This window comes from Hyposmocoma kahamanoa, unplaced genomic scaffold (genome assembly GCF_003589595.1).
Source record: "Hyposmocoma kahamanoa isolate Upper Pololo Valley unplaced genomic scaffold, ASM358959v1 87, whole genome shotgun sequence".
Lineage (NCBI taxonomy): Eukaryota > Metazoa > Arthropoda > Insecta > Lepidoptera > Cosmopterigidae > Hyposmocoma > Hyposmocoma kahamanoa.
In genome coordinates, this window is record NW_020654422.1 from 4,590,702 (window position 1) to 4,617,320 (window position 26,619).

Sequence of the window (26,619 nt, forward strand, 5' to 3'; positions counted from 1 at the left end):
TTAAAATTGAATGGGCTCATATTCAAGTTACGATTTAGTAGTACGCTCCAGTATTTGATAAATTGAACAACACTCGACAAATTAGATAATATCCAATGTTGCAAATGCGGATTCGCCCACATCTGACGTCATTCAGAGTCAGATTCCGCTTCGCCGCCTCTAAATGTTGGAATGGCCTTCTACCAGCGATGAAGACGGCTGAATCTTTTGATACTTTCAAACGAAATTGCAAGGAATTGCTTATTGTGCAACAGAAGTCGTGTTGCTGGTCGGTTGTGGAACGGTAGTCCGTAGTTGACTGTTAGCAACACATAAAGAAGTGGTTCGACTGATGGTAACGGCTTCACGCCGCCTGTCCGTAAGAGTTGCAGTGCCACTCAGCGCTTTAATTCGCAAATATCTGAATGGGCACTGCCACTGCGCCCGTCACTCTGAGACATAAATTGACAAATCCTATGTGCCTGTAATTTCGCCGGCACCTTTATCCCTCAAAACCGAATCACAGTAATGCTGTCATTACTGCTTCTTGGCGGTAGAAATAGGTAAGGTGGCAGTACTTTCTTGGACAAACTCTTTTACAAGAAGCTCTACTGCTGTATTTGTTTATTTATGTGTGTAAGTGTTTGAAGAATAAAGTCCTGTTTAATTGTAAAGATTTAGCTTAGGGTACATTTATAGATGGCGTTACTAGACGAGGTTGAAAGACTGCACTAATTATCCCTTTGACGCTTAATCAATCGTTTAATTGACAAGATTTTTAAAAAATCACTTGATTAATTGACAACATTTTGTAAATATTTAGTGGGATTTATATGATCTTTTTGGTGTATTTTAATTGTACATAACAACAAAAATAGCATACTTTTTTTTTTTTTTTAATGGAGGGGACAAGTATGTCCCAATATGCGCTAAGGGTTAAAGATCACTGTGATTTCTTAATTTATATTATTTGGTTTTCTATGATTATTACATACTATTAGAAATAAAATGCATCAATATCTTTAAAAAAAATGTACTTATAATATTGTTTTTTATGTATGAAAAGCCGCAAAACAGTTTCTGTCAGCTGTAAAACACAAATGTACACCACTTATTTTGCAAACATTATTTGTGCGATTTTCTTTGCGTAGTTTAGCGCACTGAACGCACCTATTTCGTTTTTCTGATTTTATTATCGCATGTGTCGGTAATGACGTCTTTTGGCTGCGGCTGAAGACATTTTGAATGCACTTCTTTGTCATAGACGTCGATGGTAATACATTTTTTCATGAGAATATCCTCCAATCATAGCTCTTGCTGTATTCTGCCGGTATTCTAGCGATGACAGAAGGTTGCCCTCGATTTTATGGTCTTCGTGCATTTTGGCATAAATCGTATACGCATTATTCATTGCGATATCAAGTGTATCAAATAATAATAGAAGATAATATTTAATTCGAGACTTTCGATCGATTTCGTAGGTGACATTTTTTTTGATCCATGAGATCTACTCTACCCATGCTTTTGTTATACTTCCATACAATATCTGGACAAGTGACGTTCAGTTTTTGCGCAGAACCAATTTAACGTCGTATTACTGTTTGTGTCGGAATCGGCGATTAGAAATTCGTTAGCAGACGAACAGCTTTGTTGTCCACCCACTTGACAAATGAAATGCCTTCAAAGCTGGTCGTATAGATATCGCTCCTTTTCATGTTCTTATCAGCAGGTACATTTTTACGTATATTTTTGCGCTGTATACGAACTGTTCCACACGCCTTGATATTGAGATTTGCCAGGTTGTACTGCAGTATAAGCGAATTGAAAAAAATATCGAAGTATACTTCGCATACCAGACCAACCAAAGGCTTCGTCAATTCCAATACGACTGATTCGCCTAAATAAAGTTACATGACCTATTTCTACTCCGGATCTCGTTTTGCCAGTGTATGTGTCAAACTGGAACAAATATCCTGTTGCGGAATCGGCACGACACCATAGTTTAAACACTCTTTTTACCGGTTTGTTTTGCATATATTGCTTCATGATATTGTGACCCTTGAACTTCACCACAAGTTCGCCAACTGACTGTGTAACAGTATTGTTCAGGGCTACTTGGAAGCTAGTATTGAAATGCTTCATTACCCGGCCGGCGGATTTTGAACGCTATATCAAAATCAGGGGACGACGGCGGTGGCTGTACTTCGTTATTGCAAAAATGAAGGTATTTGCGAATTTCTTCGAATCTTGATAAGGGCATAACATTAGCATTAGTACATAAAGGGTACACCCATGTCGGGTCCAGTTGATCAATAATGTCGTAAACTAGGCAAAACATGATAACCCATTATATAATTAATTCCTATGAATGCAGTTATTTCATTGTAATCGGTGGTAAACGAGGAGCCATTTTGTTGTGCATACAGTATGGATTCCGGTATGATTATGTTTTCAATAAGTACTTTGATGTTGGTGACTGCCTCAAATACATCAAAAGAATACGATGGATTGCTGGAGTACATTTATTTTACCAAACTCATAATCACTTTCTGCAAAGTTGTATGGCTTATAGGTGTTTGGTCTCCATCGAAAAATTGGCATTGTAGTAGTAGGGAGCAATGAATCACACGATGCAGTTGATGATGATGATGATGGGGTGCGCGCTGGGTCAAGTGCACCTGCAGGTTCGATAATAACTTGTGATACTCCTCCTGCCATGTCTTGTTCAATAAATGCCTGATGCTCTTCATCCAAAACAACTTCATCTTCACAGTCGCTAGTATCGGCCATTAGGTACTCTTCTATTTCAGAAGAGCCCAATGCATACAACCTCGCTCCTTTGTAAGCCTGAAGCATTACAAAATATTCAGGATAATTTAGCCTAAGTACGTATAAAAAGTAATAAAACACAAACAAGAAAACAGAGAATAGTTGACCGATACTGCATATTGGGACGCCGGTGTCTCTTGCAGTTACTATGGATTTTATTAACTTTACACTTGCAACCTATTACAAAAATATATCTAATATACATATTTACTTACCATTGTAACAAATCACACCACTGAAAATACATTAAAACTTAGAAAACTTAATAAAAATCTTTACCGGGTTTTTTCTTTTTTTTTCGCGCGCAATGTCGGCAACCTTATGAAAAATTAAAGATGCGCTCGAAAAGAAACACTAGAAATTAAATAACAGTATGAATATTGTTTCGATTAAAAAAATAAAACAAAAATAAGTCAGAGACGCCGGCGTCCCATTTAAGTCAAAGGGTTAAGGAAATACTATTTATATAGTGAGCGAATTTCAAATCTCAAATGAAGCGTTATTTCACGCCATACTATAACGACTGGAGTTAAAACTCCACTACCTACCACTGCCGACTCTACAAAGAAACAGGCATAATATAATGTCCAAATCCGTAAATTTTTATTTTTATCCTTTGATTTATCCTGTATACTATTTTCCACTTCGGTGGAATTAAATAAGGCATTAGTCTGACGTCACTTCGTGATGTTAACTTGTCTATCTGAGTGTCTACTTGTATTTTTTCCGGCACCCGTTGAAGCGATAAATTCAGTATTAGGTATTCAGACAAAAGCAACATAAGGTAATGTATTATGTGTATTTGATTGGTAAAATAGGTGTTACGTAACAAGTTGTTCACATTTTACTGCTTAACATGGGTCTACTCTGACACCAAGATTTTGCCATTACTTGAAGTACTCTAAGTATTAGAAACACTCGATGGTACAAGTAATTTTAGAGCGTTAATGTTTATATACATACATTTTTAATTTGTGCACGTTACACAATAATTCCGACTCCATAATAAATTAGGCGAGTATGTTCAAGATAGATGATAACTTTTGTCTTTCTTATTCCTGTCGATTTATAATACTATTAAGTGTTGTATACAGGATCATAGGTACTTAATAAATTACAGTTATTATATGTACAGTACAGTTGGTACAAGATATGTGTAATTTAAAATTTAAGATTCACTTTTTCATTCTTCCACCAATGCAAGCTGTATTCATATCGGGTACTTGTATTATTTATCTGAGAGGCCACTTTTATTTATCATTTTTTCTAGGGCACTAGATAATGGCGCAATATCGACATGCATCTGTCAAATTCTAAGAACTTTTAGATATTGATACTCTTAAGTGCCATAATTCTAGTATTGATACGAGCTACAACCGATAGCAAGTGACATAATTTGCTTCTTTAGATTTAAAACACAGTAATACTTCTTATTTAAGTGACTTATTGTTCCTCTGGTATTGTTGAGACAACAAAATGCATACTATTTTTCTATCCGTTTGGACATTTTTGCTACTGTGCAATGAGAGTATTGCGAGTCCCAGGATAGATCCTTTAGTAGAAACCAAGGTTGGCCTCATACGAGGCCTAAGCGCAAGTGATGGTGACTATTCAATGTTCTTAGGCATACCTTTTGGCGTAGTTAATGAATCCAACCCTTTTGGAGTAAGTGTTTATAAATTCTATTTAGAGAAATTTTGCTTTTACACAACTCACAATATACATTTTTCAGATTACATTACGTCAATGTAACAACTTTTATGAATTTAAATAACGGATCCGTAATATTTTTGCAGCCTTCAACGCCGTATCCAGATTTTGAAGAAACATTTGAAGCGTATTACGATTCTGGAATGTGTCCACAAACGCAATTCGGGGACATAGTTGGTTCATTGGACTGTTTGCAACTTAACATTTACGTGCCAAAATCAGCTAGCTCTCAAAACCGTGTACCCGTCCTGGTGTGGATTCATGGTGGAGGTTTTTCAGGTGGTTCTTCAAATCATTATGGTCCGAAATTTCTTGTCAGGCATGATATTATTTTAGTAACAATTAATTATCGCCTTGGACCTTACGGTTTTATGTGCCTTGGAATACCTGAAGTTCCTGGTAATCAAGGACTTAAAGATCAGGTACTAGCTTTACGGTGGATTAATGATAATATACATTCATTTGGTGGAGACGTGAACAAAATAACTTTAATGGGGGAGAGTGCAGGCGCGATGTCCATTGATTTACACTTGCATTCAGCACAAGACAGACTTTTTAGAAATGCCATTCTGCAAAGTGGAGTGACTTCCTTGCCGGGCTTAGTAAGGCTTCCGAGACCAGAATTATCCTTGCAGTTAGCAGAGAAACTTGGTTTTGTAACAGAAGATGTACTTCAATCCTTGACATTTTTGGCAACAATTGACTCTCATCTAGTGATAGCAGCTGCTTCTTATATGGATTTTGGGAGTTTCTTTCCATGTGTTGAAGAAAAGTTTGATAATATAGAAAGATATATATATGATTACCCAGTTAACACTGGTGTACCTAATGTGGCAAGTATGCCCGTGCTAATTGGATTCAATGACAAGGAGGGGTTAGGCCAATATGCAAATAAAAATTCTGAATACTTTCAAATACACGGTGATTTATTTGCAAACCATTTAAATAATGGTTTTGATTTTGATGACGACAAACTTAACGAAATGGAAACATTAGTACGACACTTCTACCTTGGTGACGAGAAAATAAGTGAAGACGTCAAATTAGCTATTATAGACATGGTTTCAGATTTTTGTTTTAATCATCCGATTCAAAGAATTATAGCAAAGTACCTCGAAAATGGAGCAAATAATATTTACCACTATGTTTTTTCCTACAATGGAGGAAGAAATTCGATGTCGGGGACAAGTAACAGAACAATTGAAGGTGCATCGCATGGCGATGAACTCGGATACCTATTCGATTTAAGTCAATTGCAAGAAGCACCAACACCTGAAGATCAACTAGTAATAGATGGAATGACTACGATGTGGGCAAATTTTGTTAAGTACAGGTAAGTACCGTGAACCACTTTTTTAAATAAAATCCTTTTTCCTCTTGTGCCATATTATCGGAGGTAAATTATCATGATATCTACTTTATTAACCCATTATGTTCCACTGCTGGGCCCATGAATTTGCGGTTTGTCAAAAATTCTACTAAAAAAGAAAAATGACAATCTGTCTATCAAGATAATCTTGTAGTGGAGTAGTTCATCATAATTTATTTATATCTATTGATCTATCTTCTTTAACTTTCTATCCACATGTACCTATGAACGGTTGTTAAATAATAATAAGCGACATTTCTTACTTAATGAGCGTTACTCGTAGATCTATAGATTGTCCGGATTTACTTGCTAAAATACAGCTCCGTGTTAATACAAAAACCTCCGTGAACGACCATTGTTAAACATATCTTTACTTAAAACTAATTACAGACAAAATTCCTTTATATTGCGTGCGTCCTCTGCGTTTAATAAGTGGTGTGTGGACTGTGGATCTCGACCTGCTTTGTACTAGTATAGCTGTAGTAAAACGGCGTTTAACTATAAAAATCTTTGAATGCGTGTAGCAATTGTAGATTATAGATTTTGTGGTCTAAGTGACCGTCATTTACTTTTGCTGCTGATTGTACTTAGTGAGCTCAGGATACAAGAGTTGTAACAACCCCTATTTTTTGTTAATATTTATATGTAAGTATAAGTAAGGGAACTCAACATCAGAATTAGATTTTTTTTTTCTACTTTTTTTTTATAGCCCCGCACTGGGGAAACCCTGTGTCGCGGTAACCGTGGACACACACATAGACAACTACAAATTACACCCAAACTCACGAGAGAAATAAATGTTGACCATACAAATATTTCTCCTAGCCCGGGAATCGAACTTGAGACCTCTGCGTGGCAGTCCGGCATGGTAACCGTTCGACCACAGAGGCAGTCAAAGTTTACTTAGTTTTCTAAATGACTAATTGTCTGTCAGTTCGCCGACAAGAAATTATATAAATAAGTAAATGAAAAAACATCCTCAGCAAAATAATGCAGTATCAATATTAAATGTTGTATTTACTTATTATGTTTCAGCAACCCAACTCCACAAGTGACAGAATTGTTACCAGTACGATGGAATCCAATTGTGAAGAGTTCTCCTTATTATTACATAAATATTGGCTCAGAATTAAAATTAGAACAGAGGCCTTTTCACAACAGGATGGCATTTTGGGATCTCTTCTATAAATTAAACGAAAACTACTTAGGAGGTTTCATGACTAATATGCAATATTGTTAATAGTTTTCCTTTATAAATATATAAAACACGGATATAATGAGGTGAGGCGAGGGGGAATAGGAAAAATTGCAGACGAAATGGAAACCAGTGTACTTTTCGACGATACATTTATTACTAACTAACCTAACCTTACACCTTTCATTACATAATATAATTAACTGTAACGAAGTACTAACATACCATACCACACAAACGGGTGAGTACGGGAGAGTAGAAAAGGAAAAAAAAAATTTCGTTTCAATTTTTTTTTTAGAAATTATATAAATATAAATTATAATCATTTTAAATTGTTTTTTTTTGTATATAAAAAAAATTAAGGTACTTATCTATCTTAGGTTTTGCGCAATCCTAAATCTTAACTAACTTAACTAGATACAAATGGCTTAGTTCCATTTATATGGACTTTATCGTGTTTACCGTTTACAGAGATAACAACATTAGGTTTTTTCACTTCAATAACTCTGGTCCTTTAACACGCTGACAAGCGTCGATGACCTTGAGCGATAACGCGCCTACTAAAATTTCTCCAATAAGATGGCATCATACGCCCCAATGCAGTAAGAGTGTGGTAGTTGGACCTTTCGCTTAATTTAATATAATATTAATTGCCGGTAACAGATGGCGTTGTACTTAAAATACACACATGCTATCAAACCAAAAAATATCAAACCATATAAGAACTGGACATGTTATGCAAACAAGAAACAGCCCACACCTCGAGTGAAATTGAGTTATGTATTTAGGTAGAACACCAGACGTGTCCTTTACCCACTCACAAAGGATCCTGGCATACATACCAAGTCAAAACGGAGAAAATAAAAGTCCTTCGCGGTAACAACCCTAAATAAGTAACTTTTTAATAGCTAAAATGAACCTTGCTGCTTAATTCATATAATGTCTTTTTTAAAATATGCTAAACGGATCCATGTCACATGTACTGAAGTACTGTAGATATTTGGCGTTTTCATTACGAAAACTAGAACATGGTTCTCGTTAACTAAATAAAAAGATGTTTTCTATTTATTGCTATATAATATAATAGTTTCCTATATCGTTCTCACTGCTACAGTACATCGTTTGTCTCAAATAGAGATGCGCCGAGTACAAGTTTTATCGAGTAACCGAGTACCGAATATTACTCGGTTTAACATTTGCCGAGCCGAGTATTCGGCCGAGTTATTCGGTTCATTACAACCGGAACGCGATGGTCCTAAAAGCCCCCGTTGCTCTAGAATTAGGCCGATATGTCAATGAAAGTTTATTGTCGCGAGAGCAGAGTCCGTTCCAATGATGGGCAGAGCATAAAAGAAAATATCCAAAACTGGCACAGTTAGCACGAGTGTTTTTATGTGCACCTGCAAGCACTGTGTATAGCGAGCGGTTATTTGCCGAAGCGGGTAATGTGTATGAAGAAAAAAGGAACAGACTGTTACCTGAACGCGCAGAAAGCCTTGTAAATATTCCTACATCATAACTTGCCTTTGTTAAATTTTAAATATTAATAATGTAAACTTACTTTTGAAATTACTAAATTGCTAGAAATTGTTACAATTGTCTACAATTTCTAGTAATAAATCTCTTTTGAATATTTTAAATATATTGTTGAGTTTACTTTATTATGTCTATAGTTATGGTGCTTTATTTTAACCGAGTACTTTTCTCATGAACCGAGTTATTCGGCCGAGTACACCGAGTACCGAGTAGCAAACGAGTACTCCGAGCATCTATAGTCTCAAATAACTTACCTATTTATTTCGTCACACTGTTTTTACAAAAATCTAATTAACTCGAAAGTGATATTTTGTGGGTTTGTTATAGTTTGCATAACTATGTCCAACAACATATCTCGTAAGTATCGTGCTCGACGGTAAACAGCTGATTACAATACAATATAAATTAATTTGTCAAAACTGGCCAAAACAGAGGTCTAGCAACGTATCCTACGAATGCAAGCTACGCAGCAGAAGTTTTCAACGTTGCATTTTTACTAAATAATCAAGGACGCAAACAATAATTTCATTTTTTGTTATGAATACTTTGTGTTTTAGGTTCTAATCCAACTAAAAATATATTTTTTTTAATCTCACCTAATGGCTTTAACTTAAAAAAAGTCAAACTAAAATTTGACTTTTTTTAATATTTTGTTTTCATTTCAACGAAATGGTCATTATATTTACTTATTTACGTTTTTTTTTGAGTATGATATTTTTTCACACCGTTAAGTGCCTGTCCATAATTCGCAAGCAAATATTTAGCTCGTACTTTAGTAGGCGAAAGTTACTTTTTACTCCTAAATTTGTTATTTGTCTTTTATTTAAAACAAATAAAGTGTCAGAATCAAGATAAGTACCATTTAAATAACAACACTAAATTTGGTAGTAAACCAGTTTGGTTTGCCCGAGAAAAATATGTCAAAAATTAATCACCAGAGTCTCACTGTAATCCAGTTTTTGTATTACCTATGACAATAAGCAATATTCTAGGATTTTCAAGCTACACTTCAAGATACGTGTTATAGGATGTTCAAAGTTCCACGTGCTATGTTATCGCCTAAAAACTTACACAAAAACACCATATTTAAGTGATTTTGGGCACCTCATCGCCTTAAACAATGTTTCTAGTTTACTTCCTGTTTCACTTTTCACTAAAATAAGATCGTCTTTTTTGTATTTCACTGTGTTTACTTTTAAATCCTAATTACACTTCCTAACCTGTTTTGTTTTGATTAAGTTATCATGAGCGTCCTTACGCGCCACTTATAGCCGACATCTTCATTCTCAACTGTAATCGCTAGGGTTGTACAATGGTTCTACGGTTGCACTTATTCTACTGGGTAATTCACATGTTTTACGAAAGACGAGTTCAAAAGGCGTATAATTAGTTGCACTATGTAATGTGTTATTATTGTAAGTAACAGACCAAAATGGTAGCCAGTGGCTCTAAGTTTCTGGATATTTGTTACATTGTGTTCTTAAGTAAGAACCTAAGATTTTGTGAGTATTTTCAAGAGATCCTATCGTTTCGTGATGATAGGCTGTTGATTGAAGTTTTTCAATGTGTTATAGTTTACATACCTCTGTCATTGTAGATGAGATAAATTCGGTTCCTCGGTCCGTGACTATAGTCTCTGGTGGTCCAAACCTAAGTATAAAATTATTAACTAAACTACGTGCTACACTTACCATATCTTTGTTTCTTAATGGATACGCCTCTACATACTTACTCATTTCGCATTGTCAATATATATAGTCAATATATGTATATCTGTAACTCTCCTCATCCTGATCTAATGGTCCCATAATGTCTAAATATAAAATACATACGTGTGGGCCAGTCCACTCTTTTCTATCTTTTATGTCTTGTATTTATTCTTTTGATAAAAAGCTCGTTTTCATCGTTTTTTATAATACATATTTTTTTTACGTTAATTTTCTTACAATACTCACTTAATTTAGTTGAAAGTAGTAGTAGCGTGAAATGCAACTTAAAAGCGAGGTTTATACACATTATATTTTTACGATTTTCAAAGTTAAAACATTCATTTTCCTCAGTTATAAGTCCTTTCTTTTTAATTTTTGTATTTCTTCTCGTTTGCTTAAAATCATCTTCTGGTATCCGTAATATTTCTGCAACGCGCTGTTGATCAGGCCGCTTGGTTGTATCAATATTCGGCTATATATCACTAACCTGACTTTCAATCCTATTTCGTTCCTCCAATCTTTTAGTCTGTGCCCTAATTGTAACCATCATAATATTATTATTCATTTTATTTTAGTTCGTTAGAAGTAAGGATTATGCGCGATAACGTGTCTGCAACGACGTTATCTCTTCCTTTTACATAACAGATGTTAAAATCATATTCTTCTAGTAATAGGCGGAATTTTATTAGTCTGCTTGATGGGTCTTTCATTCCGAAAAGATAAAGAAGTGGTTTATGGTCACTTAATATAGTATTTTTTTTCCGAAGATATGGTCTGAAGTATTTTATTCCCCAAGTAATTCTTTTTGTATAGTTGGGTAATTTTTTTCTGCTTTATTTAATGGACGACTGGCGTATGCCACTGGTCTTAAATCGCTGTTACATAAAAGTGCACCGATCGCTATTCCTGATGTAAGATGAATTCCTTATTTTCACTAAAATCAGGGTATTGCAGTATAGGTGGTGAAGTAAGTAGCTTTTTTAAATATTCGAAACTTTTATTTTGTATAGCATTATGTTGTAAAATTTAATGGTATATTCTTTTTGCATAAATTGGTCAATGGTATTGTAATTTCTGCGAATTTTTTTATAAATTTTCTGTAATAATTACAAAATGCAACAAAACGTCGCACTTCATCAACATTAGTCGGTACTGGGTAATTTGAAACTACTTTATTTTTTTCTGCGTCCGCTAAGACACCTTTGGATGATACTACGTGGCCTAAATATAAAAGTTCTGTTTTTAAGAATTGACACTTAATGGGATTTAATTTTAAATTAACTTTGCGTAGTCTTTCGAAAATGTCTAAAAGATTTTTTTGTGGATTTCTAAATGTCTACCAAACACTACGAGATCATCAAGATAAACGAAACATTTTTCGAAATTTAAATCAGACATCGCTACTCTCATTACCCTAGAAAATGTACTGGGACTTGTGCGTAAACCCATCGGTAGCCTTTTCATTTGGTACTGTCCTGTATCTGTTGTGAAGCTTATACATATATTTGCGACAATCCAGAGTTAATTTAAATTGATAGTAAGATTGACTAAGATCTAAATGTGAAAAATATATAGCTCCAGATAAAGAATCTAAGATTTCCGTTATATTAGGTAATGGGAATTTATCGTCTTCTATAATCGATAACTAATCTCCAACTCTTTTTATCTCTATGCTCTCCCTTTTTTGGCACTAATAAAACCAAAAATGACAATGAAATAATTGGTTATTATGCAAATCAAAATTCAGATTTTTTTGAAATTTCAAATGAAATATTTGCAGAAATATTGCAAACTGGTTTTAATTTCCATGCTGAAGCACTTTTGGAAATGGAAATACTTGTAAAACATTTTTACATTGGTGACGAGAAGATTACTGAAGAACTGAAGTTTGATCTGACTGATATGCACTCAGATTTTAGTTTTAACCATCCTACTGTAAGAAGTATAGCAACTTATATTAAGAATAGAGCAGGTAATATTTACCATTATGTGTTCTCTTACAACGGAGGAAGAAATTTGGTGAAAAGAGAGAACAATGTGACTATCGGAGGTGCATCTCACGCAGATGAACTTGGATATTTATTTGACGTCTCGTTCTGGCATGAAACACCTGAACTGCAAGACCAACTTATAGTGGACAGAATGACTACTATGTGGGCCAACTTTGTAAAATACAGGTACCTATGTAACTTTGAAATTCCTTAATTTTTTCTTATTAAAATTTGTGTCGTGGACTAATCGTACACAAATTCATATTAGTGATATTACTGGGGAAGTTTGAATTATAATACTTTCTCGAAATACATGATTATACATTTGTCTTCAAGATTAGCACGAGATTGGTACTTGCAGTAAGTAACATACGTGTTGCTATTTTCTAGACTAAGTTGAGGGTAAAAACAAATAAAAATACAAAATACGTAAAATACGAAGTAGGCTGATGTTCCGTACTCCTGCTCTCGCTCGGTGATTCATTTAGTGTACGAAATGGTCACACGTATGCATTACTACAAGTACCAATCTCTTGGTAATCTTTCCAGATGAAGCGCTTCCCATAATTACGATCGAACTTAACTTAGAGGTAAGTTCATTTTATCAATAATTAATACACTATATTGTTGCAGCAATCCTACTCCACAAATCACAGAATTGTTGCCGGTCTGATGGGAACCAATAGTGGAAGGATCTCCTTACTATTACATGGACATTAACTCGAAGCTCAAACTTGAACGGAGGCCTTTTCACAGCCGAATGGCATTTTGGAACCTTTTTTACAAACTTAACAAGGAATATATCACTGGTTATAGACAATAATTATATTGAAGTATTTTAATGACATTGCAGAGATATTGTGGGTAAATTTGTCAATAATTTGATATTCTGCCTTCTTTGTCAACAACGCATTTTCATTTTGGAGGTATTTGCACCAAATTTTTTTTTCTTTATAAGAAGTCGCTTTACAACGAAACTGAAACTAAATAAGATATAAAAAAACCGCATATGATTATTAAATATATTAATAACTCAATTTACAAGTATTGTTTACAAAATTAAATGGTACTACTAGAATGTATGGACCAGATACAAACACGATACAATATAAAAATACACTACAACTACAACTAAAATATTTTATGCACATTGAAATGGGGCAAAACTTTTGATTTCTATTTCTTTGCATTATTTTGTCAAAGACATTTTATAGTGCCAGTATTTCATTGGTAAATAGCTGTAGTCATAATAATAACCAGTGATCGGAATTGAAGGAGTTGATTTAAGTAAAGAAGAACGTGGACATTCCCTTCTACAAATCCCGGAACTTCTCGGAACTAATTATGCTTTGATTGAAATTTGAGTGCATTGGCGACAAATTATTATTTCCTATTACATGTTTGCTACAAATTATTGTCTCAAAAATAATATTGTAGTTGTGTTTCAATAGGTATTTACGTATTCAAATACTTCAGTCATTTAAAAAATAAACATCAGAAAACCTATATTTTTCAATGTTTACAAAATAAACATTAAAAAAAGAAATTTTAGACTCATTGATGACGAAATGGGTATGTCCATACTAAGAAAACGTTCATACTTTAGGCAGATTTACTCCCTCAATCCAATCACTGGTGATAACATAATCAATTGATTTATATCTTGATTTCGTTTTTTGAATTAACAAGGATAATGACATTTATAAATAAATCAATATGCTTTCTTAATCACGTAGGATATTTATGAATTATCAGGTACCTACAGATAATTTAGGCAAAAGTACGAGTACCGTTTTTACTGCTTATTACTATTTAGGTTTGAGATATATTATTTATTATTTATATGTTCTTTTCCGTTTCGTTTTATTACACTGGTTTGTTTTATTGTTTTTCTCCCCTTTTACGTTAGTTCAAGTCTCTAAATTAATAGAGGCGACTTAATTTTCGATGAATTTTTACGTCGTTAATTTGAGAGTTGCAACTTGGTCCGTACACAACAGTACATAACAAAACACTTTTAATTCTGTAATGTAATATGAAACAGGAAGATTCCTACTTAGATGTCAGTATGTACGCCATGGAGGTAAAAGATTTAGGCTCAATTTACATTGCCGCAGTACGGAGCGAAAGCGAATTTTTGGAACCAAAGTATAATTAACTTTATGCCAATTGTGTATCGTACAAACTAGATACGAGCTAAAAATCAGACTCACGCAATCTTGCGTGAACCGTAAATTTTTGCATCAACCGTATCGTATCTAGTTTCTTTGTAACACAATAGATGCAAATTTCGTAATGCTATGTACTTTTTTTTTACTAAAGCCAATTTTAGATAATAAACAAAAATTATCACCTATACAGGCAGCACTATTACGAAATAAATGAGAATGGGAGAATATTGGGATTATTCGAATGCAACCCTAATCACTTTAATATAAGATCTGAAATTACGCATTTCAATGCCCAACGCATTGAAATGCGTAATCCCAATCACTTAGTATTCGCGAGTACTGATTGAAATTCTGCTTACGCTCACTATTCTCGAAGCTCACGTATCTAGCACAAACATTATTTAAAAGTTGTAAATTACTTAATTTTTTGTTTTGTGCCTAGTTAGTTAGTTAATTAATTAATTGGCGTCGATTTTACGATACTTCCGTTTCAAGTTAGGGCGCACTCTTCTTATTACTCCTAGTTTAAATTTTTTGAGTTATTTTCAAGATTTTCGCTTTTCAATGCGAATTTCCCAATCAAGGTCTAGTAATATTCCTAATAGTTGAAAATTATTGGCTTCTTCAATATTTCGAGTTCTTGGGTTTTCTCGATTGTTACACATAGGAAATGAAACTATTTTTCCGGATTTAAATTGTGTATATTTGTTTTTTCAAACAAACCAACGTTTCGGGCCCTTTACACCTCTCAGGATGGTCACGGTTGACTGACTGACACGGTTTTTTCAATATTGCTTTAGTTCAGTTTTTGTATGTACATGGTTACGTAGTACAAATAAAACTGTTTACTCACCGAATGCTACACATTGTATTAGAATATGTACCTGCTGTCGCACGGCAAATTTCTTTGTAAACCATTAATTAAAAATGGTTTTGATTTTGATGATGAGAAATTGAAATATTAGTATAACACTTCTACTTTGGTGACGAGAAAACAAGTAAAGATGTCAAATTTGCTATTATTTATATGGTTCCAGATTTTCGTTTTAATCATCCGATTTAAAAAACTATATAGCAAAATGCCTCGAAAATGGGGCAAATAATATTTATCTTTATGTTTTTCCTTTAGGAATTTATTGAAGGAAGAAATTTTGTGTCGGGTACAAGTGATAACACAAATGAAGGTTGCATCACATGGCGATGAACTTGGATACTTATTTGATTTTGGCCAATAAAATTGTTAAACATAGGTAGTACTTTTTTTAAATATTTAAAATCCTACTTCCTCCTGTTCTTATCGGAGACCGACTGACCACATTGGCCCGAAAATTCGTGGTTCATGAAAAATCCCACTAAAAATGAAAAATGACTATCAGTGTATCAAGATTATCTCGTTCATCAGTGTCACATCCAGGCTAAATTATTCATATCCATTGAACCATCTTCATTATGTTTTTATCCATACGTACCTATAAACGGTTGTTAAATAACGCAACTTTAGCAAAATAGTGTAGTACTAATATTAAATGTTGTATTTACTTATTACACAAATGAATTATCAACTCCATAAATCATAGAATTGTTGCCAATACAATGGGATCCAATTTGGAAAAGTACGCCTTAGTTTAGAATTAAAATTGGAACGGAAGTCTTTTCACAACAGGATAGCGGGTTGGGATCATTTCTACAAATTCAATGAAAACTGTTATGGAGGTTACATGACAAATATGCAATATTGTTAAACTATTAACGATATTGCATATTTGGAGACAATTTTTTTAATGATTAGGTGTTCTTAGGGTAAGTGTTAAAACCTAAAACACAAAAAGGAAAATACGTCCAAACAGGTCGGACTTTATTATTAGACAACAAACATGAGTAGATATATACAAAAAGAAAAAAGTATAACTATAATATAATATGTAACAGTGACGAAAGCCACTTTTGCCACTTTTATTTAAAAAATAAAGTACTAAAAAAGAACTGTTTTTCAATCGTCTATAATGTCAAGTCCCGCGAACAAACTTAAATACTTCTTACAAAACTTTATTTTCTTTTATTATAGACGTTGGTATGCTGTACGTATATATGTCGCAGCCAAATTGTTCTTACGCTGCTACAGCTTACAGCTTTCTGCACTGGTGATATAATAAGTAAATTTATGAACTTCCTGCTTTTGGTATAATGAATTTGAAATGCGAATAGAATAAGATACCATTCTGCGTTTTTAAGCATACGCAACATCTTATTTTAATTTCATGATATTGCTTTCACGTCTGTAAACTCTAGCAGCAATACCTGTAAAATATTGAAAATCATGTGTTATATAATAATATGTACATAGTATTTTTTCGATTTGTTTAGCGACTAAATTTGTAGCTTTTGCTGTTGACAATATTGTCACGGCTACTTAAGTTTGGCTAGTTACCAGATGGGATTTAAGCTGTAACAAATACCAATAGCATGTTAGATTTCTCTCTTTCTAGAAAATTCCTGCAAATCACACTACAGTATTGTTATATCAACGCCACTTCAGATTTAAGTACCACTTCAGATACATAAGATATATATATATATATTTGAAGTATTTAGACGTAGGAATGTTAAGTGTAGTATTTACCTGGCGTCGCATAAACTACAATGTGTTCAAATTTTTTTATAGGTTTTGGATTTTTGCTATTATGTAATGGAATTATTGCGAGTCCTAGAATAGATCCTTTAGTGGAAACGAAAGTTGGCCTCATACGAGGCTTAACAGCAAGTGATGGTGATTATTCCATGTTTTTGGGAATACCTTTTGGTGTAGTTGATGAAACCAACCCCTTTGGCGTAAGTTAATTTAAATTTAACAACAATTTTAAGCTTGAGTAAATATTTCATTCCATAATCATAAAATTGTAATATAATAAATTGCTTATTCGATGAAACTTATGACTTGATATATGGATGTATAGCGTTAACGCTTAAATAGTCGATTTCTGTTTTAGCCTTCAACGCCTTATCCGAAATTTGAAAATACTTTTGAAGCTTATGATGATTCCGCAATATGTCCACAAATTGAAGAATTCAACAACACATTAGTCGGTTCACTGGACTGTCTGCATCTCAACATTTACGTACCAAAGTCAGCCACTTCTCAAAACCGTGTACCCGTCCTTGTTTGGATCTATGGTGGAGGTTTTTCGATCGGTTTCTCAGGCAGGTACCTCTATGGTCCGAAATTTCTTGTTAAAAATGATATTATTTTGGTAACAATCAATTATCGTCTGGGACCTTACGGTTTTATGTGTCTGGGCACACCAGAAGTGCCTGGAAACCAAGGACTTAAGGACCAACTATTAGCTTTACGATGGATAAATAATAATATTGAGTCCTTTGGTGGCGATGTAAACAAAATAACTATTATGGGCGAGAGTGCAGGTGGAATATCGGTTGATTTACATTTGTATTCAGCTCAAGAGACTTTGTTCAAGAGTGTCATTTTGCAAAGTGGAACTGCATTTTTACCAGGAACTTTAACCGAACCAAAACCTGAATTGTCTTTGAAGTTATCAGAAAATCTTGGATTTACAACCGATGATGTTTCTGAAGCCTTGACGTTTTTATCATCTATTGACCCACATTTAATTATTGCATCTGCATCAACTGTAGATAGATTTTGGCCTTGTATTGAAAATCAATTTGATAATACGGAAACATTTATTACTGATTACCCAGTTAATATGGAAATTCCAAAAGTTAGAAATATGCCCATTTTGATTGGATTCAACGACAATGAAATGATAACTCATTATGCAAATCGAGATACTGAGTTTTTTGAAATGCATAATGGTATATTTGCAGAAAGATTGAATAGTGGTTTTAATTTCGATGCTGATACACTTTTGGAAATGGAGATGTTTGTAAGACACTTTTACATTGGTGACGAAAAGATTACTGAAGAATTGAAGTTTGTTCTTGCCGATATGCTTTCAGATTTTGGTTATAACTATCCTACTGTAAGAAGTATAGCAAATTATATCAAAAATAGAGCAAGTAATATTTACCACTATGTGTTCTCTTACAACGGAGGAAGAAATTTCGTGAAAAGGAAGAATAACGTGACTATCGGAGGTGCAGCTCACGCTGATGAAATTGGATATTTATTTGATGTCTCGTTCTGGCATGAAAAACCTGAACTGCATGACCAGCTTATATTGGACAGAATGACTACTATGTGGGCAAACTTTGTAAAATATAGGTGCGTACGTAACTTAAAAAGCCTTAACTTTTGGTTTGATTAAAAGAAATATCATGGACAATTATTCCTTAAATAATGTAAGGCCTAATTGTCCACTATTGTAACTAATTAGTACACAAATTTATAATGGAAATCCTTCTGGGATTATAATAGTAATATTTACTCGATCTAATTACACTATATACTGTTGCAGCAATCCTACTCCACAAATCACAGAATTGTTGCCGGTCCGATGGGAACCAATAAACGAAGGATCTCCTTACTATTACTTGGACATTAACTCGGAGCTCAAACTTGAACGGAGGCCTTTCCACAACAGAATGGCGTTTTGGGAGCTTTTTTACAATCTCAACAAAAAATATGTTACGGGTTATAGGGAATACTGACATTGAACTGTTTCATTGCGGAGATAGTATAAGCAAATTTGTCAATAGTTTTATTATTTTGCCTGATGTAGTTTTTTACAAAATTAACTGGTACTATTATAACCTATTGTTCAGACATAAACACGATGCAACATATACTAAAATTAGTTGTATATCTTTACTTTACACAAACTTTTGATTTATATTTACGTTATTTGCCAGAAACATTAAAATCTCTGTTTATCATTAGTAACTTTGAGGTGGTAGTCACTGCGCTAATATTATACTTAATTAAATTATATCTTGATTTCGATTTTAGATGAAAAACTATATACATATATAATTTTTAGGAATTTATCAATAGTGCCTTTTTAGTCAATTAGGATGTTAGTGTATTATTAGGTACCTACAGACACTGACTTTGTATAAACACCGTAGTACCGATTTTATTAATTTCTCGCTAATGCTAACTTATTACTACTTATTTTTAATATTTTCACTAATCTTTGTTCTATTCTGTTTTGTTTTATTACACTGATCAGATTTATTGTTTTTTTTTACTTGTATGCGGATATGTAAATTAAAAATGGGCACCTAAACAGACAACGTTAGAAAGAAAGATGGGAGAATGTTGGGATTGATCCAACGCCATTATTTTACGCTTTAACATAAAAACTATAATCTTAGTACAGAGTACTAAAAAAATCGACCTCAAAAGTAGGTACGTGGAATTACACATAATTACCAAGTTTTATTGAAATCGGTTACCGGAAAGTGCGCAAACCCGGAGTCATCTTTTAGTTCGCCACTGTACGGGACTTGACACAAGAGATAATAAAACTCGGTTCTCACTACTTAAAGTATATTGAGAGAAAAACGCCTTGAATTAGAGAATAGCAAAATCAACCATTAAAATAATTGCTCCTTATAATAAAATTTAGGCGGTATTTATAAAAATGAATGAAAACCTTTAGAGTTGGATGATTTTCTTCAAAATTAAATTGAACCACTATGGAGGTATCCCCTTTCTAACAAAAAAAGAATCATGAAAATCGGTTCACAAATACCGGAGTTATCGCGTAACATACATGCAAAAAAACATACAGTCGAATTGAGAACTTCCTCCTTTTTTTGAAGTCGGTTAAAAATTACGTTTTTTATGCGTTCGTCCGCAGTCACTTAGAATTTCTCGAGTACTGCTTGAAATTCTGCTTACGCAGACCACTATCGGGGCTCACACTTACAATTTTTGTTTTCGGCTTATGTAAAAATAGTCAATAAATTGTAATCAAATCATTAATAAAGCAAAAATGTTTTATATTATTATGAACATGTCCTTGGCGTCGTTACTTCGTTTTAGCATGTAGGACGCAATATTTTTACTAATTTTAATGCACTGTTTTTATTTTTCAATGTGAATTTTCCTATTAAGCTGGAAGTCTATTGATATTTTTGATACACTTAATGGTTTAAATTTACTGATTTCTTCTCTAGTTTAGTTTTTATAATTGAACATCTGGTACCAGTGTACCAGTAAATAACAAAGTGCAGTATAGATAAATAACAAATAAAAAGGTTTAGTTACCGAATGCTATGTATAATACTAGAATATTTACCTACTGTTTCTCTTACTCAAAGACTGTAGGAGGAAACTGCCTTGGTACGGCAATGTCATAAAATATACATGTAGCAATACAGCGTAAGGTATGATTCTAGTTGCGCACGCGGACCGCTATATTTTATTCACCTGTTTGTTTCTACTCTTGATTATTTGATGTACCTGTGCTCTAAATGGGGGAGCATTGTTTTGCTCAAGAAGACTTTACAGATATACTTATTATTCACAGGCCGTTCCACGGCAATGGGACATGTAAGGAAAGTAGTTCAAAATATAGATAGGGTATTTTGCTCCATGGAGACATTTTATTTTTAAAAGTTTGTGATACTGCTTTTAAATACTTTTCAAAGTTGCTTGCTAATTTAGGAAATTTCGTCAAACTGATGAAATGTGAAAAACAAACCTGTATTGTCATGACTCCGTCGTTCGAATAGTTAATTATTAGTACAAAGAAAGAAAAATTCATTCGATCCCGCTAGACTCGAATCAGCGATCTCGCCTTACTGTGGCTAATGGTCTACTAATTGAGCTACGGAACGAACCATCAGACTTTACGAATTAAGTAAGTGCTTGTTGTAGATTATTTATTTTTGGTTTTTAACGCCTTTTTAGCCGTAGTGCTATCTATGAGAAATCTATGAAAATTTTTCTTCACTATGCAACTACCAAAATAAAATAATTGAATATCATAGTTGTAATCCATCGTGATATTTAATAAATTAATATTACAAAGTTTCTTTAATTTACAGTAACATGTAAATAAATAAATGTGGTAGGAAAAACTTGATTGGAAAAAGACAAATATTTCGCACGGAAAAAACAAGGATAAGAAAAATGTTTATATAAAATTACATAAAAATGTATATTACTTCAATTCCATTACGTTTATCTGTAAGTAGACTTTTTTCGACACAAAAATTCGCCGTATCTTGTACAGCAACTGTGATGTTGTACGTATATTACATAGGGATTTGTTGGTAAACTTATTTAAAAAGCCCTCCAAGCGGTTTTCCGTACAGATAAACACGAGACCTTACGATCTGCATATCAGGTGAGCCCAGCTAAGGGTCGGCTGTTTGTTTGGTTTCCATTACACGACTACTGTGACAACGTACAGTTTATGCTTACAGTAACAAAAGTCAATAGAAACGTTAGTACAAAAAATAATGCGTTGATTGAGAAACGCCTAGAGCTGTCTATCATGTCCTAACGTGTTAGTTATGCTAACATAGGGCCAAGTTGCCAGTATTTTTGGTATACAGCCAGATGTACTTATATGGGCATGTCAGTGGGTGCTTTTTTACGTTATCGAGTGACGTAATGAACAATTCGTATCCCTGATGGTAAGCGACTGTCGGTTTATAACAGTTGTAATGCCACTCAGAGCTTTAATTATTAAAGTTCTGAGGAGAACTGTCGTTGCGCCCGCCACCCTGAGACATAAGTTGACAAATCCCATGAGCCTGTAATGTCATCAACACCTTTACCCTTCAAACCGGATCGCAGTAATGCTCACATTACTGCTTGGCGGCAGAAACAATACCTGGATGAACTCTTTCACAAGGAGCTCCACTTCTACTAAAACACAAAATGGCCGGCAGTGTACATGATGTAATAAGCTAGATATGTTCTTAAATCACTTTTCGGATTGTTGCAGATAAAGACAGTTATAGAAGTTGAAAGGAAACATCTTCGTGCAGCAAAAAAAAAACCTAGCTTTAGTTCTGGTATGGCGTTTTGGCGTCTGTTATTCTTTTGTATCATATTGTTTTGGTAAAACAAAAACTGTACAAATAAGTATAAAAATATGAAATTCTATTTCTATTCTTATCATCCTGGCTCTAAGCGAGTTTGGAGAGTTTACATGCCTGAAAAGGCTTGTGAATTTTCCACATGACGTGTTTCTTTAACGTTAAAGCAGGTGATAATAATGAGGGCGATGCAATAGTCAATGTTGCGAAATATGGCCTAATTATAAAATTTCTGCTCCTAAACTTTTCCTTCAAAAATGCTAAGAACTTTATGATCTTGTGCTCTTCAAAACTTGCGCGTACAAAATTTGTACCTAATAACCAATTTTATTACATTGCATGTACAAATACATTATTATTATACCTGGTCTTAGCCGTAGAAGGTATTTCACTGACCAATACAAATGAACATGCTGTAAAGGTACCTGTATTTCGTTTTTCGATATCTGTGGGTGGCAGACGCTACGCTACTTTTTTAGAAAAACGACCATTGGTATGTCTGAGAATCCCAGAGATTAAATAATAACATTACAAGATTGCAATTGAATTGTTTATATACTTTCTACGCTAATAATAAATAATTCAAAAGTAAAAAAAAAACAAACTAGACTAAAACGGATTTTTTATGTCACGTGGCAAATTCGCAGAGAGAGTACCTCGGTTATTTACTTTTCAAGTTGTTAACAGCAAAATGGCCTTCTTTTTCGATGTGCAATTGTATATAAAGCATTCCCCTTCCTTTTTTAATATGGCAACCTTCCAACTATCATCGGATCATGTCGAATGATTTTAATATTTCTGAACGCATCGAAACGACAACAGCGCCACCCTCTCACCCATTTTGAATTGAAGTGACTTTTGTCGCCGTTACGCGACAAGTAGTATTACGGTTGTGACGTCATAAACCTGTACTGCCGTTCCTTTCTAACTCTGATTGCGAACTTTCGACACGTGTTTTCACATTGAAATATCAATATAGTTTTCCAAACTTGTCAAAATCAACACATGAGCGCCTGGATCCAAGTTTGTTCTTAGCGCCATCTTTACCAAAGTCCTTTAAGTTCTTCATTTGTTTTTAAGACTTTCATGGCTATTCAGCAAATAGTTATCACCATTTTCGTACCACGGTGTGACTTTCTTTTATTTGCTAACCATTCCGTAGTCACGGTTTCTCTGGCTAGCGACAGAAGAGTTCATGTTAAAGCTGTAACCACAACACAGGTTACCTTAATATTCGATATGTCTGTTCCAAATTCCTACTGGAATAGAAACTTATGCTACACCTGTACTCCTCCCAAGCTAGTAGTGTGCATAATTTAACCCTCTATTCTATTGTGTGGTTGCTATTTTATTCACAGTATATCTCCCCGGCCATTGAGTTTAGGCGCTTTTAATTTTTCAGAGGATTTTGCAGAATAGAAAACGTTTAGGCACAAGAGCGTACTAAAAAGAATAGATGCATAAAATATAAATGACTTCTCCTTGTTTCAATGTTCTCGAATGCCATTTGCGAAAACGTTTTAAGAAAAGTATTTGATCGACTTTGAGACTACTGAGTATATTCCATTGTTTATATTTTAGTGTAATACAATCTCTAAATGTTGTGTTGTGTTAACAGTTAAAATAGCCTGAGGTGTTTCACAAAACTACATTTACAAATGTTTAATATATTTTGTTAATAAACATCGCGTATATTTGATTTTTTTTTCAAACGTTTTTTTAACCGACTTTAAAAAACGAGGGGTTTTTTTTATCACCCATTTTGTTTTTTATTATTTGTTTGTTACGCGTTTACACCGGCATTTGTGAACCGATTGATTATTCTTTTTTGTTGGAAAAAGGGTACCTCAGTATTGATCCTATTCCTATCCCACTAGAAAGAGTGGCAAACTAGGGGATGAATCCGGTTTCGCGTACTTTCCGGTACCCGATTTCAATAAAACTTGGCAAATAGAGTGATTCCACGAACTTTTGAGGTCGGTTCTTTTTATAAAAAAGTTAGTAGTAGTTAATACTGGTTTTGTGGTTACGGTTGACTTGAAAATATTTATTTATTTATTTCTCTCATTTTCCATCTTTTCTTATGAACGATTGGTTTCTGTATCGTTATGTTCTGCATTTTTTAATATTTTACTTATTATTTTTTTGTGAAAGTACTCCACTAATTTGTTGTTATAATTGATATAAAGATCGAATAAACACAAAGAAAAATGTCTTCGACCCGGCTGGCCTGAACCAGCGACATTTTTATTTTATCGTCTAACGCGAGCTATCGCTCTTTCAACTGATGTCTATATCCTTGCTACAGATGTTTGTTTTTGGTTTTAACGGATTTTTTGCCATAGCGTGTTACGGCAGAAATTAGATAGTGAACACTAGGCCGAGAATGACCGAATAATCAATCAATCAATCAATCAATCAATCGGCGCCTGTGAGAATATTATGAAAATTGATGATTCGGTCATTCTCGGACCACTGTTCGCTATTTAATTTCAGTGGCATTTTTTTATTATTTAAGCATTCGATTTTCTATCGTGCAATATTATTTAGTATTCGAGTACTGTATCGTGAAATATTATTTAATAATTAGGTACACTATAATATACTTGAATATTTAAATAATAAAATTGCAACGGAAATTAGTGAACACTAGTAGTTAACGTATTCCCCTTCCTGGGTATAATTGTCATCTTAAATTTAACGCCCATGTGGCCGAACTTGTTCGCAGTTTCTTCTATAGGTTAAAAGTGAAATACAGTATTCGACGGTTTCTCAATTTTGATTTGTATTTCTGTTTGTGAAGCATTGATATTATCTAAGATCAACTATTGTATCACGTCGTATGGTCCATGCCTTTTGTATAAAACACACAAAACTTCTGCAGCGTGTCCAAAATCGCACGCACGTCACTCCTTATCTCAACGCTGCAATCTACTAAATATCGGGGCTCGTCAAAATCTCCTGTAACAAGACTTTTATTCGATACAGTTTAAACTACAACACCTGAATATTTTTATGAAAAACTAATGTGGTCATATAGTGTTATACAGAGAGCGATCTGTCCGATCGTGTGTTCTTATGGTACCACACCATAGAACTGCAGCTTTTCAAGGTAGTTTCAAATACTCGACCTCAAAGTGCTGGAATAATATTCCGCCATCTATAGGCAACGAGACATCCAAACCCAAATTCAAAGCACTGTACCGGCAACACCTACTCTCACTTCATAAATCTGTGTGTTTTCATTCTTTAACGTAGTCTGACTAGAATCGAATTTTGTTGTTGCTTTGATCTATTCTTATTATGTGTATAATTATATTATAATACTAAACACATTACACAACATTAAAACCTATTTACAGTCACAACTTACTCCTACAGCTGTAATTATATTCACATTAGCACTTACATGTCAAACAGGTTATTTTAGATGCACTATTTACACTTTACTATGTATATTATTATTGTCAATGTATAACTTTACTCGTAGCCGTTATATTTTTGCTTTCAAATAATTTAATCCCTCTCGTTGGTTCTGACTGAAAACCAGCGCCTTAGGAAACTTTGGCATATGCTGAGTCAGCGCCGTTTCACTGCTATGACAATCATGTTTTGTTTTTTCTTTTATGCTTAATCTGTATTTGTGTTATATCAGTGAATAAAGTGTTTATCTATCTATCTAGTCCGAGAAAGACCGGATTATAATATCTTATGTGTATTCGCCACGATCTTGATGTATTTCTTTTGCTTCTATTTCGTTAACAAAACAACATTAAACATTCAAACAGGATCATAACAGGAACACAACACCGACCAAACATTTTATATAGCCTGAGCTCTAACTTTAGACATTTAAACAAGAACAAAAAGTCAATGGTCCTTAAGCTTTATATTAAACTCAAGTGGCGGTAAGCCAAGATCGTGTATCGTCGCGGTCGGAAGAGGAAAGCGGAGACGTTTGCAGTCCATACATTATGCTTTTGTCCGTTTTACTCTAAACTAGTTGTGTATTTTAATCTTTTCGCATTCGTTTCTGATTTTCCCTGAATAATAATAACATTTATTAGAATACACTTTTGGATAATATTTATAAACATTTGTGTTATAAGCTTTAAAACCGGCCCAGTAAATTTAATAGTCTGTTGACTTTACTTGG

The 26,619-nt window shown here is 33.8% G+C and overlaps 3 protein-coding genes across 3 annotated transcripts; all 3 read left to right on the forward strand.

Annotated features, from left to right (window-relative positions):
* Nucleotides 1-4,261: 4,261 nt before the first annotated feature.
* LOC113235181 (esterase FE4-like) lies at nt 4,262-7,306 on the forward strand. The gene is made up of 3 exons (XM_026470793.1): nt 4,262-4,473; nt 4,605-5,851; nt 6,923-7,306. The coding sequence occupies exons 1-3, from the start codon at nt 4,285-4,287 to the stop codon at nt 7,125-7,127; spliced, it is 1,641 nt and encodes a 546-aa protein (XP_026326578.1). The 5' UTR covers nt 4,262-4,284; the 3' UTR covers nt 7,128-7,306.
* Nucleotides 7,307-12,052: 4,746 nt separating this feature from the next.
* On the forward strand, nt 12,053-13,320 carry LOC113235182 (esterase E4-like). The gene is made up of 2 exons (XM_026470795.1): nt 12,053-12,504; nt 12,952-13,320. The coding sequence occupies exons 1-2, from the start codon at nt 12,155-12,157 to the stop codon at nt 12,989-12,991; spliced, it is 390 nt and encodes a 129-aa protein (XP_026326580.1). The 5' UTR covers nt 12,053-12,154; the 3' UTR covers nt 12,992-13,320.
* A 3,797-nt stretch (nt 13,321-17,117) lies between these two features.
* Nucleotides 17,118-19,601, forward strand: LOC113235207 (juvenile hormone esterase-like). The gene is made up of 3 exons (XM_026470832.1): nt 17,118-17,318; nt 17,477-18,729; nt 18,923-19,601. The coding sequence occupies exons 1-3, from the start codon at nt 17,130-17,132 to the stop codon at nt 19,113-19,115; spliced, it is 1,635 nt and encodes a 544-aa protein (XP_026326617.1). The 5' UTR covers nt 17,118-17,129; the 3' UTR covers nt 19,116-19,601.
* The last annotated feature ends 7,018 nt before the right edge of the window (nt 19,602-26,619 follow it).

What these genes read in the sequence shown, in the direction of transcription:
- LOC113235207 (XM_026470832.1), top strand. Translation starts at nt 17,130, where the DNA reads ATGTGTTCAAATTTTTTTATAGGTTTTGGATTTTTGCTATTATGTAAT. An exon ending in ATGAAACCAACCCCTTTGGC is followed by an intron (nt 17,319 to 17,476) that starts GTAAGTTAATTT and finishes TTTCTGTTTTAG; the next exon opens with CCTTCAACGCCTTATCCGAA. An exon ending in GCAAACTTTGTAAAATATAG is followed by an intron (nt 18,730 to 18,922) that starts GTGCGTACGTAA and finishes ATACTGTTGCAG; the next exon opens with CAATCCTACTCCACAAATCA.
- LOC113235181 (XM_026470793.1), top strand. Translation starts at nt 4,285, where the DNA reads ATGCATACTATTTTTCTATCCGTTTGGACATTTTTGCTACTGTGCAAT. An exon ending in ATGAATCCAACCCTTTTGGA is followed by an intron (nt 4,474 to 4,604) that starts GTAAGTGTTTAT and finishes ATATTTTTGCAG; the next exon opens with CCTTCAACGCCGTATCCAGA. An exon ending in GCAAATTTTGTTAAGTACAG is followed by an intron (nt 5,852 to 6,922) that starts GTAAGTACCGTG and finishes ATTATGTTTCAG; the next exon opens with CAACCCAACTCCACAAGTGA.
- LOC113235182 (XM_026470795.1), top strand. Translation starts at nt 12,155, where the DNA reads ATGGAAATACTTGTAAAACATTTTTACATTGGTGACGAGAAGATTACT. An exon ending in GCCAACTTTGTAAAATACAG is followed by an intron (nt 12,505 to 12,951) that starts GTACCTATGTAA and finishes ATATTGTTGCAG; the next exon opens with CAATCCTACTCCACAAATCA.